General features: G+C 35.2%; 1 protein-coding gene across 7 annotated transcripts in view; it reads left to right on the forward strand.

The window, feature by feature from the left end:
- Window positions 1-14,825, forward strand: part of ROCK2 (Rho associated coiled-coil containing protein kinase 2) — a 132,937-nt gene extending 118,112 nt beyond the window's left edge. For 4 of the 7 annotated variants that reach the window (XM_044926246.2, XM_006073747.4, XM_006073748.4 and 1 more), the window contains 6 exons: window positions 460-548; window positions 1,216-1,294; window positions 2,513-2,774; window positions 2,860-3,073; window positions 11,153-11,254; window positions 12,491-14,825. In XM_044926246.2, coding sequence (XP_044782181.1) covers window positions 460-548; window positions 1,216-1,294; window positions 2,513-2,774; window positions 2,860-3,073; window positions 11,153-11,240 — 732 coding nt within the window. In that variant the 3' untranslated portion in view covers window positions 11,241-11,254; window positions 12,491-14,825. Of the gene's footprint in view, window positions 1-459; window positions 549-1,215; window positions 1,295-2,512; window positions 2,775-2,859; window positions 3,074-6,547; window positions 6,612-11,152; window positions 11,255-12,490 lie in introns of all 7 variants that reach the window. The other 3 variants (XR_006543581.2, XM_006073749.4, XM_006073751.4) reach the window with 3 other exon arrangements.
- The last annotated feature ends 233 nt before the right edge of the window (window positions 14,826-15,058 follow it).

The following is a 15,058-nucleotide window of genomic DNA, read 5'->3' on the forward strand; positions in this document are numbered from 1 at the left end:
TAGGAATTTCTCTGGAATCCCCTTTATAAGGGCACTAATCCCCTTCATGAGGTCTCTAATGTCATGACCTAATCACCTTCCCAAGACCCCACTTCCTAATATCATCACATTAGGTTATGATATAAATTCATTAACATATGACTTTGGGAGAATATAACCATTCAAACCATAGCAATAAAGTTGCTTACGCCTTTAGATCTTAGAGCTAAATCAGTCCAAAAATTAGTTGAATTTGTACCCCCTCCCCCTCCCCCGCATTTTGCTTACTTAAAATGTATACAAACAGATCTGTTCTTACTTTAAGGAAGACTTTTTTAAAGGATACATTAAGATAGCTTTTTAGGTATTTAACATATATTTTATATGATTTTTATTGCTAATATAGAATTTATTTTCGAAGAAAAACAAGATATATATTAACTTTAATCATTGTTTAATTACTTTCCTCCTTTTTAACAGTATGTGATTGTAAGCAGTAAGAAGATCCTTTTCTATGACAGTGAACAAGATAAAGAACAATCTAATCCTTACATGGTTTTAGATATAGAGTAAGTATTTTCATTAGAATATTTGTTATTGTTGTTCAGTCGCTAAGTCGTGTCTGACTCTTTGCGACCCCCATGGACTGCAGCGCACTAGGCTTCCCTGTCCTTTACCATCTCCCGGAGTTGGCTTACGCTCATGTCTGTTGAGTCGGTGATGCCATCCAACCATGAGAATATTTTGTAACTTTATCTTTTAAAGTTTAAGAGAGTAGTGTGACCTTTTGTCAAGTTAGTGTAATTTATATAGTAATGTATATACTCATGTAGTATAAATGCTACTATACTCTTATTAGATTTTCTTACATTTGTTTCATACAGATGAAAGTTTGACATATAGAGTTGGCTAAAATGTCTCTATTTCATGAGTCTTCAATATGTTGTTTTCTGAAACTAATTAGAAAATTTCTGACTTATTGAAAATTTCTCAAAATCTCAAGGAGTGATTGAATTTATAGAGCTCTAACATTCTAATAAGAGTCAGAGTTGTTCAGTTGCTCAGTCGTGTCCAACTCTTTGCAACCCCATGAGCTGCAGCACACCAGGCTTCCCTGTCCTTTGCCATTTCCCAGAGTCAGAGTAGTCAGTTTTAATTTCTGACATGAGTATAAGAAAACTGATATAATCTGATCCTTTGGTAATACTTTACTCTTTTATTAAAAATCTTTTATAGCAAGTTATTTCATGTCCGACCAGTTACACAGACAGATGTATATAGAGCAGATGCTAAAGAAATTCCAAGGATATTCCAGGTAAACGGTTTTATTTTGTGATTTATTTTGTTTTGTTCTTTTCACCTTTATACATTCTCAGCATGACATGACATAACGAATTTCTTTATTCTTGGGGCTTTTTCAGATTATCTTTCTTCACTTTTTGTTCCATTTAAAGGTGGTTTGTTCATTTGTGACTTTCATGCTTATCCTGTTGGATACATCTTAAATTCTTCTCTCCATCTTACTTGTTGAAGTCTGTAGTCTGTAGTGTATTTATATCATGTTTCTAGCCTTTGATATCCTTTTGTTCAAGGTTATGACTTTGTTTTAAAATTTTTATTTTTAATTGGAGGATAATTATTTACAGTATTGTGATGATTTCTGCCATAATCAACATTAATCAGCCATAGGTATACATACGTCCCCTCCCTCTTGAACCTTGCTCCCCATCCCACCCCTCTCAGTCGTCACAGGGTACTGACTTTGGGATCCCTGTGGGTTACAACATTTTTTGAGCATGAATGTTCTGTTTTGGTTTTATGCTCAGTGCTCTAGAAAGTTAAAAAAGTTGCTTGTGAACTTAAATTATGCACCCAAGAACCCTTTTACTTCCAATTTAAGGTGAAGCCAAATTCTTCCCTTTATTTCTTCCATTTTTAAATAGTCACACCAACCATGAATCCCTTCTGGTAAAAGCTGTAGTGCTTGGTGTACTGTAGGGAAGCTGGCAGCTTCTTTTCTGGGTACTTAGCAAGTTTGTTTGGAATATCTTATACATCCTTTCCTCTTTTCCTTTTTTCCTCAATTCTCCAAATACAAATCTTTTCAATTAAAACTGTATTTGCAGTTATCACTGAGTTGTCTGTTTTTGAGAATTATAGAGCCACAGTTCATCTCTTCAGGTGATTGTTTTGAAAATTCCCTCCCAAGAAAAGCTTTCTAACACTAATCAAGTGAAGATTTATCTTTGGCTAGCCTATTGTGAAAAATGTGCTGAAACATAGGAAGATAACATGGAGAAAATAAGGAGGCATCATTTGAACAGGATTGATTCTTTCGAGATGTGAACCACAGTGACTGGCTAGTGACTTTACTCATCTGATCTCTTAATTACAACCTACCACCATTTGAACAACTAATGCATTTTTGTCTCATTGAATAGTTTAGACTAATTTTATTTATACTATAAGAATTATTACTACATTAAAATAGCTAATGTTTGAAGATACTCACTTTTCTTTATGGTGTTTGTAGATTCTGTATGCCAACGAAGGAGAAAGTAAGAAGGAACAAGAATTTCCAGTGGAGCCAGTGGGAGAAAAATCAAATTATATTTGCCACAAGGGACATGAATTTATTCCTACTCTGTATCATTTCCCAACCAACTGTGAGGCGTGTATGAAGCCATTGTGGCACATGTTTAAACCCCCTCCTGCTTTAGAGTGCCGTCGCTGTCATATTAAATGTCATAAAGATCACATGGACAAAAAGGAGGAAATTATAGCACCTTGCAAAGGTAAATAATAAATCACTTGCTCAATTAATATTACTTATATTCAGATCATTTGAAACATTAAATTTTCTCATATATTTCTTTGTAGTGTATTATGATATTTCATCGGCAAAGAATCTATTGTTATTAGCAAATTCTACAGAAGAGCAGCAAAAGTGGGTTAGCCGGTTAGTGAAAAAAATACCTAAAAAGCCTCCAGCTCCAGACCCTTTTGCACGGTCGTCTCCTAGAACGTCAATGAAAATACAACAAAACCAGTCTATTCGACGGCCAAGTCGACAACTTGCTCCAAACAAACCAAGGTAATAAGTTAAAATGTGGCAAAAATTAAAGCGTTAAAAAATATTTTACTATTTGTGCTCAAATGACAAACTTTACTAATTACAGTTTTTCTTTGCTTGGTATTTTCACGATGTGTGGAATACCAAAAGTTTGAAACTATTTCATTGCTATTCAAACTATTTCAAAACTATTTCATTCATTGGTTCAGCTGGATGTAATAAATTTACTTACTAAATCACAAACATATATTACATTCAACCAAAAATATATAAAAGGCTCAATTTTGTCATGTGTATGTATATAGTCATAATATTTTATGATTTTATGAACACACTGGCTTAATCTATTGCTTTACCAGACAAGATGCACACCTAGACCTTTAAGTGTCGTGTGTACACATTTTGTTTTTATTATTGCAGACCTCTTTAACCTCCTTTATATTAGATGACTTAGGGGGTAGGACTGAAATCTTAACTCTTAATTCAGGTATTCAGATAAAACAAGTAATATAGATCAGCTTTTAAAATGCAAATAGTAACTAATGAATATAGTGGGCATTTCTTGTAGTTGGGGTGAAGTTGGGAATATGGAGTAAGGTTAGAGATGATTATTGCACAAAAGCGTTTTGATGGAGCCATTTTCATTAGCTACATTGTAGTAATTTCACTACATTATAGTAATTTTTGACACAAAATAATCATTTCTTGATTACTAGCTAATACAGTATTTATAAATAAATACTGCTCTTCATTGAAATGAACATGACGATTTGGTTAGCTAAAGGATAAAGTACACACTTACATCATGTATCTGATTCCAGTTTCCTTTTAAACACAGAACCTTCTATATTTGAATAGTGATGTGCATTGGCTGTAATATCAGAAATATTTTCATTCTAGCCAAACGTCATACATGAAACTTTTCTTGAAGCTAATATCACAAGGAAATAATTTAGAATGGAAAAGGTATATTGGTGTTTCATTTCAGTGAAAAAGTTGAATTTTTGTGTGAGGTATCAGTCAGTCAGTTCAGTCGCTCAGTCGCGTCCATCCCTTTGCGACCCCATGAACTGCAGCACACCAGCCCTCTCTGTCCATCACCAACTCCCAGAGTTTACCCAAACTCATGTCCATTGAGTCAATGATGCCATCTAACCATCTCATCCTCTGTCGTCCCCTTCTCCTCCTGCCCCCAATCCCTCCCAGCATCAGAGTCTTTTCAGATGAGTCAGCTCTTCGTATCAGATGGCCAAAATATTGGAGTTTCAGCTTCAACATCAGTCCTTCCAGTGAACACCCAGACTGATTTCCTTTAGGAGGGACTGTTTGGATCTCCTGGCAGTCCAGGGGACTCTCAAGAGTCTTCTCCAACACCACAGTTCAAAAGCATCAATTCTTCTGCGCTCAGCTTTTCTTATAGTCCAACTCTCACATCCATACATGACCACTGGAAAAACGATAGCCTTGACTAGACGGACCTTTGTTGGCAAAGTGATGTCTCTGCTTTTGAATATGCTATCTAGGTTGGTCATAACTTTCCTTACAAGGAGTAAGCGTCCTATAATTTTATGGCTGCAGTCACCATCTGCAGTGATTTTGGAGCCCTCACAAATAAAGTCTAACACTGTTTCCACTGTTGCCCCATCTATATCCCATGAAGTGATGGGACCAGATGCCATGATCTTCGTTTTCTGAATGTTGAGCTTTAAGCCAGCTTTTCACTCTCTTTCACTTTCATCAAGAGGCTCTTTAATTCTTCTTCACTTTTTGCCATAAGGGTGGTGTCATCTGCATATCTGAGGTTATTGATTTTTCTCCCAGCAGTCTTGATTCCAGCTTGTGCTTCTTGCAGCCCAGTATTTCTCATGATGTACTCTGTATATAAGTTAAATAAGCAGGGTGACAATATACAGCCTTGACGTACCCCTTTGCCTATTTGGAACCAGTCTGTTGTTCCATGTCCGTTCTAACTTTTGCTTCCTGACCTGCATACAGGTTTCTCAAGAGGCAGGTCAGGTGGTCTGGTATTCCCATCTCTTTCCGAATTTTCCACAGTTTATTGTGATCCACACAGTCAAAGGCTTTGGCATAGTCAATAAAGCAGAAATAGATGTTTTTTTCTGGAACTCTCTTGCTTTTTCGATGATCCAGTGGACGTTGGCAGTTTGATCTCTGGTTCTGACTTTTCTAAAACCAGCTTGAACATCTGGAAGTTCACGGTTCACGTACTGCTGAAGCCTGGCTTGGAGAATTTTGAGCATTACTATACTAGCATGTGAGATGAGTGCAATTGTGCGGTAGTTTGAGCATTCTTTGGCATTGCCTTTCTTTGAGCTTCGAATGAAAACTGACCTTTTCCAGTCCTGTGGCCACTGCTGAGTTTTCCAAATTTCCTGGCATATTGAGTGCAGCACTTTCACAGCATCATCTTTTGGGATTTGAAATAGCTCAACTGGAATTCTATCACCTCCACTAGCTTTGTTTGTAGTGATACTTCCTAAGGCCCACTTGACTTCACATTCCAGGATGTCTGGCTCTAGTTTAGTGATCATACCATCATGATTATCTGGGTCTTGAAGAACTTTTTTGTATAGTTCTTCTGAGTATTCGTGCCACCTCTTCTTAATATCTTTTGCTTCTATTAGGTCCCTACCATTTCTGTCCTTTATTGTGCCCATCTTTGCATGAAATGTTCCCTTGGTATCTCTAATTTTCTTGACGAGATCTCTAGTCTTTCCTTTTCTATTTTCCTCTCTTTCTTTGTATTTATCACTGAGGAAGGCTTTCTTATCTCTCCTTGCTATTCTTTGGAACTCTGCATTCAAATGGGTATATCTTTCCTTTTCTCCTTTGCTTTTTGCTTCTCTTCTTTTCACAGGTATTTGTATGTGAGAAAAGAGATATGGTATGGTAAAGCTAAATATTGTAGATTTAGTGATTATATGATAGTAATTGACCTGAATAAACTCAAAGAATTCAGAGACACTGAAGATCATTCCATGTACCTAGTGTAAAACATCTAAAAATTAAATTTCTATTATTAATATTGTAGAACCATTAATGCATAAATACCAAGCTATTTTAATATCTTACAATATATAGTGCTTTATGCTTCCAACATGCTTCCATATCCTGTTCTCTCTTTTAACTTCCTATGTATTCTATCATTTGATCTTCAAAATACTCGTGGAGTAGAATAGGTGCTTTTTTTTTTTTTTCCCCCCAGACTCTAGGAAGGCAGATAATTTGGTTAGATTCAGGACTATAAGAACTCAAGTTTTTTTAGTATATTTTATTCTTTTGTGCTATTTTAGAAGTTAATGATTTCACTACATATGTAACATAGTTTATGAAGCAGTTTTCAGACTGAGTGAAACATGTTTCAGTTACATAAATTTTCATGTTTACCGACTGATAATTTTCTTGCCTCCCTCACTTCAGCATTACAGTTCATTTGAAAGCACATTTACTTAAATTTTTGTTACTTTTTTTTAGTTCTGGCCCTGCCCTTCGAATCATTCTTCATTGATTTTTTTAAAATACATTTTGCATAGCAACAGTAAGTAATAGGGATTTCTTTTTTCACAACTATGCATGTAGATAAAACTAATACCAAAACTGGCTGTAAAATATATAGGGATTTTTTTTTTTTTTTGACATTTTAAAATCTAATATGCTCTTTGAAATTTTAAATGTAAAGATGGGCAAATTTATAATTTTGCATTTTATTATGCCTCTGCAACATTATTTCCATTGCTTGTAACACCTTTGCCTCCATTGCTTCATTAACTCATAAAATTGTATCTGTGTCTGTCCTTATGTGAATAACCCTGCATTTTGCATTCTATTTTGGGTGTCACATTTTAGGAGTGGCATACACAAATTGGAGGGTATACAGAAGGGAATTACTGAGGGAGTAGTGGCCCATTTGATGGTGTTACACATGTAGCAAGTGGATGAACTGTAAGTCTTCTGAGGAGGTGATCTGAAAGGATGGGAGATCGTAAATAACAGTAAAGACTTAAAGGATTTTTCCTTGAAAGAACCAAGCAGAGAGGCATATTCTAAATTAGCAGGGAAAGCTATCAAACAATCAGATGTGCACAATTGAAAGAATGGGCTTGCTCTAGCATGGTGAGTGCCCTGTCACCACAGGTGTGCGCCTGGTTTAGATGACTGGCTGGCAGCGCTGGGAGGGAACAGTGCTCTTCCGTCTGTCCTGTGTATGCAGTGTGATGTCGAGTAGCATGGCTCGAGAGGGGAGTCAAGCCTTGGACCAGATGATCTTTAATACCTGTTAATTTATAACGTATTCCTGCAGACAAATGGGAAGAGCTTTAAAGCACTATCCAAGAAAATGTAGGAACAGAATATCTGGTTTGTATTAACAGTGATTTAATATGTAGCTCTTCATTTGTGCTCATTTAATATTAGCAGTATAGCTTTCAGTTCAGTTCAGTCGCTCAGCCACGTCCGACTCTTTGCGACCCCATGAACTGCAGCACACCAGACCTCCCTGTCCATCACCAACTCCTGGAGTCTAGCTTTAGTTGAACCAATTAATTCACATGATATCTTTCTTAAAACAAACGTTTGGCTTCATTAGACATCATCACATATGTACATTCCTAAACACACTAAAACATAGCACCCATAAATATTCATCTAGTCTTCTTTTTTTTATTTAAGTTTACTTTTGTTAACAACTGCATCATTGCATTTTTTTCCTTTGGCTTCTGTCATGTTCTTGTTCTGAGTCTCCTTTTACATCTCTTTGCAGCGCTCCCCTTTTTCTGTAGTTCTGAAGTGCTTGAAGTAATGTGTGTTAGCTACTATTATTATTTATAATAACATTTCTGAGAGCATATTATATTATGCCAGGCTCTCTTCTGAGAACTTTAACTGTACTAACTTATTCATCCTCATAACCACCCTGGGATTTAGTGGTTCTGTTTTACAGATGAGGAGACTAAGACACCGAAATGTCGTGTGCCCAGTGTCACACAGCTCACGAGCACCAGGGTCACGAATTTAGATCCAGATAAGCTGGTTCCAGATCCTGCGTGCTCGGCTGTTTCACACTTCTCTGCCTCATGGTGATTCAAGGAGACTTGAATTAATTGGCAGTTTATAAAACATAATGTGTAGAATGCTATTCTAGAAGAAAGTTATTTTTCTTTAATTTGAATTAAAATACTATGCTAGAAAAGTAAGAAATGTGTGACTAAAATGCTGATTTTTGATGAAGACAGTTTGGAGAGATCCTCATTTGTTCCAGTGCAAGACACAAAATGTTGGTCCCTGCTGAGGGCTTTTCTCTTTAATTTTCTATAAAGATTTTTTTTTTTAAGCCATGCAGAAAAATATAAAGCAGAAATGCAACAAATACTTGTTTTAGAAAATAAAGCATTACCAGTACAGTTAAAACTTAAGGGTAGGGGAAGCTAATATTTTATCATTATTTCATCTTTATTCTTTTCCAGTTTTAAATATTAGAACATTAGTAGACTAATTGGGAAAGATAATAAAGTTATATACAACTTGATGTATCAAAAATAAATTCATAAATGAAGTAGAAGAAAATAAGGGAATATGTATCTGATCTTGTATTGAAAAGGAACTTCCTAAGAATAAAAGCAAAGAAAGTAAAAGATTGACTAACCAAAAATTAAAGACTTGTAGATTTTTAAAATGCCACACATTTTACAACACACATGAGAAAGATGGGTTAGTGTCTTTATGCATGGACTTCTTATATAAGTCATTTAGAAAAAGGAGATTGACTTTTCCCAATATAAAAATTAGGAACATATAGGTATTACCATAAGTATGAAAAAGTTATCAACCTGATTATTAAGCAAAGAAATTAAAACTATATTGTAAAACTGTTCTCACCTGCCAAAATGATAAAGATTAAGAAACTTAGTATTGGTAAGATGTAAAGAAATGGACCCACTTATATGCTGCCAGTAGAACTCAAAACTCAGTGCACCTCCTCTGCAGCAGTCTTTGGCGATAAGTTTCATAGGCCTGAAGTGATAGCCATTGATCAGTTAACGTGTTGTTTATTATGGAGGTATGAATAAGAGTTTTGGAAGAACAAAGGAAATCATGGAGAATTCTGCCATTAAACCATCAAGAAAAGTCTCAGAAAGATGGAGGATTAGTAATTTGCCAGGCAAAGAAGTAAGGGAAAAGAAAGTTTTAGGCAAAATATCATATGCAGAGGCACTGGTAGTCAGGGTTATATGTGTGTTTGCAGCGTTGTATGGGATTACGGTGGGGAGAGGGTCAGAATAGGAAGGGGAAGAAGGTGACACTGGACAGAAAGCTCTGGGCCAGATTGAAAAGGACTGAGTTCATCACTATGCTAGAGGAGTCTTGATTTTGTTCTAACAGGAGGCTTTCAACAAGAGATTATTGGTATGTTTTGACTTAATGAGATCCTGAACTAAAATACTGACAGTAAAAATGGAGAGAAGAAATCAAGTTAAAGACAGATTTTTTAAGTTGAAATACAAGAATAAGATGACTGACTGGGAGTGATTGAGGCAGAGGTTTTAAGGGAAGTCTCATCATGCATTCCCTGGGCCTCCCTGGTGGCTCAGCTGGTAAAGAATCTGCCTGCAATGCTGGAGACCTGGGTTCGATCCCTGGGTTGGGAACATCCCCTGGAGAAGGGAAAGGCTACCTACTCCAATATTCTGGCCCGGAGAATTCCATGGACTGTGTAGTCCATAGGTTGCAAACAGTCAAACACGAGTGAACGACTTTTGCTTTCACTCATCATGCATTACACTGATAGCCTAGTGATGAGACTTTTAAAATCTGAAGATTGTGACCTGGGCACACACTTCACACATTCTTCAGAGGTTTTGGAAGGATATGAGATGCATATTTTTCATAAAAGTATGCTAAAACAGGGACTTGGATACATAGGAAGAACTGATCTCAGTCTCCCAAGTAGTAGAGTTGAAACCATAGCTATACATGTAAGGCTAAATAAATGAGTATATACTTGGCTGTGCTATGTTTTAAGGGAATAAATAATTATATCTGAGTTTGTGTACTTATATTTTGTATTTAGTGCATATTGAAGTAGAGTAATTTGAGTTGATTTGTTTACTTTTAAATTAGGGTAATAACCATCCATCAACCTACCCTGTCAGTGATTCTCAAAGTCAACCAGCTGTATCAGAATTCATCTCAAAATTCATCTTAAAAAATGCAAATACTTCCCACCCACCTTACCCCCAATTTAATTATAACAGAATCTCTTGAGATTAAGCCTGGGAATGTACATTATACATAGCATTGGGTAAATCATATACACTAAAGTTTAAGAACCAATTGCATAGTAACCATAGATGAGTTTTGGGGACCAGGTGAGTTCCTTGGCACAAATGTATTCATGGGTGTCACAGTTATAAACAATGAGAAAGTTACTTATGTTTTTAAAAATAAAAATGATTGCAATATTAGGTGATTGCATTGAATTGGAAAGGAAAGATTGCATATACCCCTGTTCTAAGTCTTAATTTATTTGGCCAAGATAAGTTGCTAATGCTGCTTATCTACCTTTGATTTTTCCCTTATCTGTAGTTTTATGGAAGGCTTAACCTTTGGTGACCCATTGAACAACCCTGCAGGAATTGAGAAAGCTACATTCTTAGAATTAATCGTCTTTCATACTAGGGTTTATGGTACAACTCTGGGAAAATGTGAGCTGACAATCTGGGCACTTCTGTGAAGGGAACATTGACGCATGTTGAGCTTTCATAATTCTTAAATGGGGCGTCAGGGTGGCTACATTTTTATGTCGGCCCAGTGGAAAGAAGATTGTGTCTTACTCCTGAATATTATCTGTGTCCTCTGTTCTGTGATGGTTTGGAAGGTATACCTGGTCAACATGATTATGTGTATTTGCATATAAAGAGAAAGACTTCTCTGAGTGCTTCCATCTCAATTTTAATCATGTTGTTATCAGTGAAGGGAGAGTTAAAATGTTTACAGCGTAACGTGTGATTTTTTGATCATAGGATATTAAGCTGTTGTTTCTAAAGAGTGTTAGAGTATAAACTTGCAAACCTCCTATTGCAGATTGCTTGATTTGGCATTTAAAGACTGGGATTGGTCATTTGATGATGTTGATGGTGGTGATGAGGATGACGATGTTTTTGATTTCTGAAGAAGTTAAATGGGGTAAATCAAAAAATGAGAAATGAGTTGTTTTAGTTTTTCCAAGTAGTGCATGTGGTTTGCACTTTGGGTTTTCATTCTTTTTTTTACCAGTTTGAAATTTTATTGAGTTGTTTTTGATAGTATATATTTGAAAAATAGTCTTCAGACAAGTTTCTAACTGAAATTTCTATGTTAAGTATGAAAGCAAAATGCTATGTTCAGATTCCTTATTGGCTATATATTTTCAATACAGTTGGAATTGTAATTTTTTATCTTAGGAATGAAACATGTAGAAATAACAAATGGAGCTAATTCTGATACTTGCTGTTCATTCCAAATAAGTCATATGCAGAGAAGTAAAATTTACAGTGTTTTCAAGTTCTTACAGCTGTATTAGTTTGTGAACATAGCATGGGATTCCTTCTCCCTCCATCCCTCTCTTCTTCCCCTCTCTTTCCCTCTTTCTAACATGCAAGAATTGAAACCATAAAAACTTTGATAAATGCTGTGAACTAGCTGTTTCTGATTTTGCTTTTTTGTGTGATATGAAATGTTTACTTTTTGAAAATTTAATGTTACTTTTGCTGAAGAATGCTAATGGTATGCTGTGAAAGCTCTTATGCTTTTAGAAAATGTCATTTGGTTGAGGCTAACAAATTTGAATGAAAACTGAACCTCATGAGTTAAACCTTTTATATAGAATGAATGTAAAAGAAATAATGTCTATCTTAACCTAAGTAACATGTTGCAAAGTACATACTTAAATCACAAATTATTTGGATCTGTTTATAACCAGGATTTACAGAGTATTTTTTACATATATTTACTACAACAGTGTGTTTGTTCCCACCGCATAGATTTTGTAAATGTGGCATAGGGTGAAACAGCCAAGTAGAGCCTGCTCCTTCGGTCCACTCTTCTTTCACCCACACGAGGAAGCTAACGGTTAAACCTCAAATCAGACAGGTTCACTTGAGTTATTCATTGACATACCATCTCACCCTAATAGCCAGTTAACCATATTAAAACTTGTGTGTCATGTTTGTGGGCAATATGAAAAAATAAGAGGAAGAATATAATTGCATGAAATAAGAAAAGTAAGAGTAAATATACTATATGCATGATTTAGGTGTTAAAAGTATAGTAGCTGGAAGACTGTAGACTTTGATATAAATGGAATGCCTTTTCAAAGAACTGATCACAATCTCTAAAATTATTTCACTGTATCAACTGACTTTATTTTCCTTTTCTTTCCAGCTAACTGCCTTCTATGAATGCAGTCATTATTCAAGGTGATCATATTCTTCCAGTTGAAACAAGACTGAAATATGATGGCCCAAAATTTATTAAAAAGTTATATTTTCCTGAGAGACTAATACACATATATATTCCCTCTATTCCTGCAATATAAATTCTAAATCTTGAATAGGTTTTCTGGGCTCCTTTGGAGCAACAAGTTGAACCAACAGTGATTGGTTAATAGAATAAGAATATCATGTGCAACTCTTCTAGACTTGTTCCATAAAGCTCTCCTAGCATCACTCACACTACATTGCATAAAGGATTTAGAAGAGTTACAGAAATCATCTTTTCAGCTTCAACAGAGAGATTTCACCAGCACATTTGCCAGAAGAATCTGGGAATGGATTCCACTACAGTGATAGAGACTGCGTCTTTAAGAAGTGACCATTGTAGTGTGTGTGTGAACACACACACACACACACACACACACACACACAGTACTGTAATACTGCAAGAGGGTTTTTTAACTTCCCACTTTATTTTTTTATAAACATTAATCAGATATCATTACTTACTGCAGTTGTAACTATGCACTTGTATAAAGCCATAATGTTGGAGTTTATATCACTCATTGTGTGTACCTGCTGGAAGCTGCATGTTCATGTTTAAGCAGTTATTGTAACAAGAAGTTTGAAGTTAATTATATCAGTTTCTTAATGCTTCGTAATAGGCAATTTTACCCATTTTGAATGCCTTAATTTAATTTTTTTCAAGATATCCACCCTTTCCTGTATTTAAAACAAAAAAAAAGTATTTGCCAGCTCTTAGGATGCAAATTTGCTTTGCAGAAGAAAATTAGTGCACTATTTTTACACATAGTAGTTATCATTGTCGGCCTATTTTGATTGTATAACAGAATTTTGTTTAAGTATTGGTGATAGAAACAGTAATGGGTAGTATTGGAACTAATATATCTTTTATGTATATCTATTTCTCATCCGACCCCTTTTACAGACCTCAGTATTAGTGTGTGACTATGAAACATTTTCTTTGCTTTAATTTGCTGGCTACCCTAGGTGTGTTTTTATTTCTGATAAAGCATTTGTGACTTTTTATATTTTCACATTCAAGATTCAAAAAATTGTCTCAAATACAAAGAAAACTAAGACATACTGTAGATATATTTTAAGTATTTAAGTGTGATCCCGTAAACACATGACTGTGTATGGCAGCATTTCATTATTGTGGCTGGGAAGCAGTGGCCTCAGAGGCACTTAATTTTTATTTTTTTAAATGCTATTCAAGTTACATACAGTTTATGCAGGACTATTCCTGCTTTATTTCTCATTATCCCAGAAAAGTATATGTTTTATACTGCTACAGTGTACATCAGTGGTGAGAATCAAGTAAAGAAAAATTCTGTGGTCTTCTGTCATCCTCTCTGTGTATATTCATGTGCACAGAGTTTGGCATGATACTGACATACATCATCCAATATTTCTATGAAGGAAGTAGACATTTTTCATTGATTCCTTCTGGGGTCAGTGTTAAAGTGTTTAAAGAGTTAGATCCCCAATTATAGATACTGTTGTGGAAATTGAAGAGTGGCCTTTGGCTGCTGATGTACTGAAACTGAATCTTGTTCTTACATTATCCAGGCTGCACTCTTCCATGCTGTCTGTGCTAAAACTAGATATGCATGCCATTTCCCTTGCAGGTATGTTCTGGTTCGGGGGCACAGCTCTTTTTTTTTTTTTTTTTAAGTAAGATTAAAAAATGAAAAATATATAAAATTTATATAGAATAAATATTTCCATTCATTAGACTTGTTAAAAGGAGACTGAATTAATATTTTATATAGAGATTTTGTTACACTATGGGAGGTTCTATCATATTATTCTGAATTGGAGAGTATATATATATATTTTTAATAAACTTTATTAAGGTGAAATAATTTGAAGTTTACACATGAGTAATTGAAATATTTGAGTAAAAATGGCAAAAGTTTAAATTTTGAATGCTGTATATATATTAGAGAATATGGAGAATCATGGTGTGATGCAACTATAAAAGGAAAATTAATGTGAAGTTTTTTGGGGGGCAAAGAGATCCTAAGGGGCAAAAAAAAAAATCTCTCCATGAAGATTCTTTACATTATATGGTTTGACATAAGGATTTATAAGGTCATTTGTCCAGCCAATGGAAATGTGCTTAATAAAAAATTCTGACCTTGGGTAAGAATTTTCTTTATACCCTGTTGCTGGTTTCATGTACATACATGAGTGCATGCCCCCATCCAAATGTTTTCTTCCCAACACTCATTAAATATGACATTGACTTGGTCTAACAACCTGCTTTTGTGCCAGCTTCTTTTTCTTGAGGCTCCAAAACCTCCAAGATAAAGTTAAGACCAAAAGTTGCTTGTTTCCTCACACCTGATTTCTCCTAGAGCCACAAATACCTCCTTTTGAGAACTAAGAAGTAGTGAATACTGGGATTTTCTTAGTTGGGTTGTTTTTTGTTTTTGTTTTTTTTACTTTTGTGGGAATACTGAGGCAAAGCAGAAGGAAAACTGGTGCCAGG

Source organism: Bubalus bubalis, chromosome 12 (assembly GCF_019923935.1).
Source record: "Bubalus bubalis isolate 160015118507 breed Murrah chromosome 12, NDDB_SH_1, whole genome shotgun sequence".
In the NCBI taxonomy this organism is placed as follows: Eukaryota; Metazoa; Chordata; class Mammalia; order Artiodactyla; family Bovidae; genus Bubalus; species Bubalus bubalis.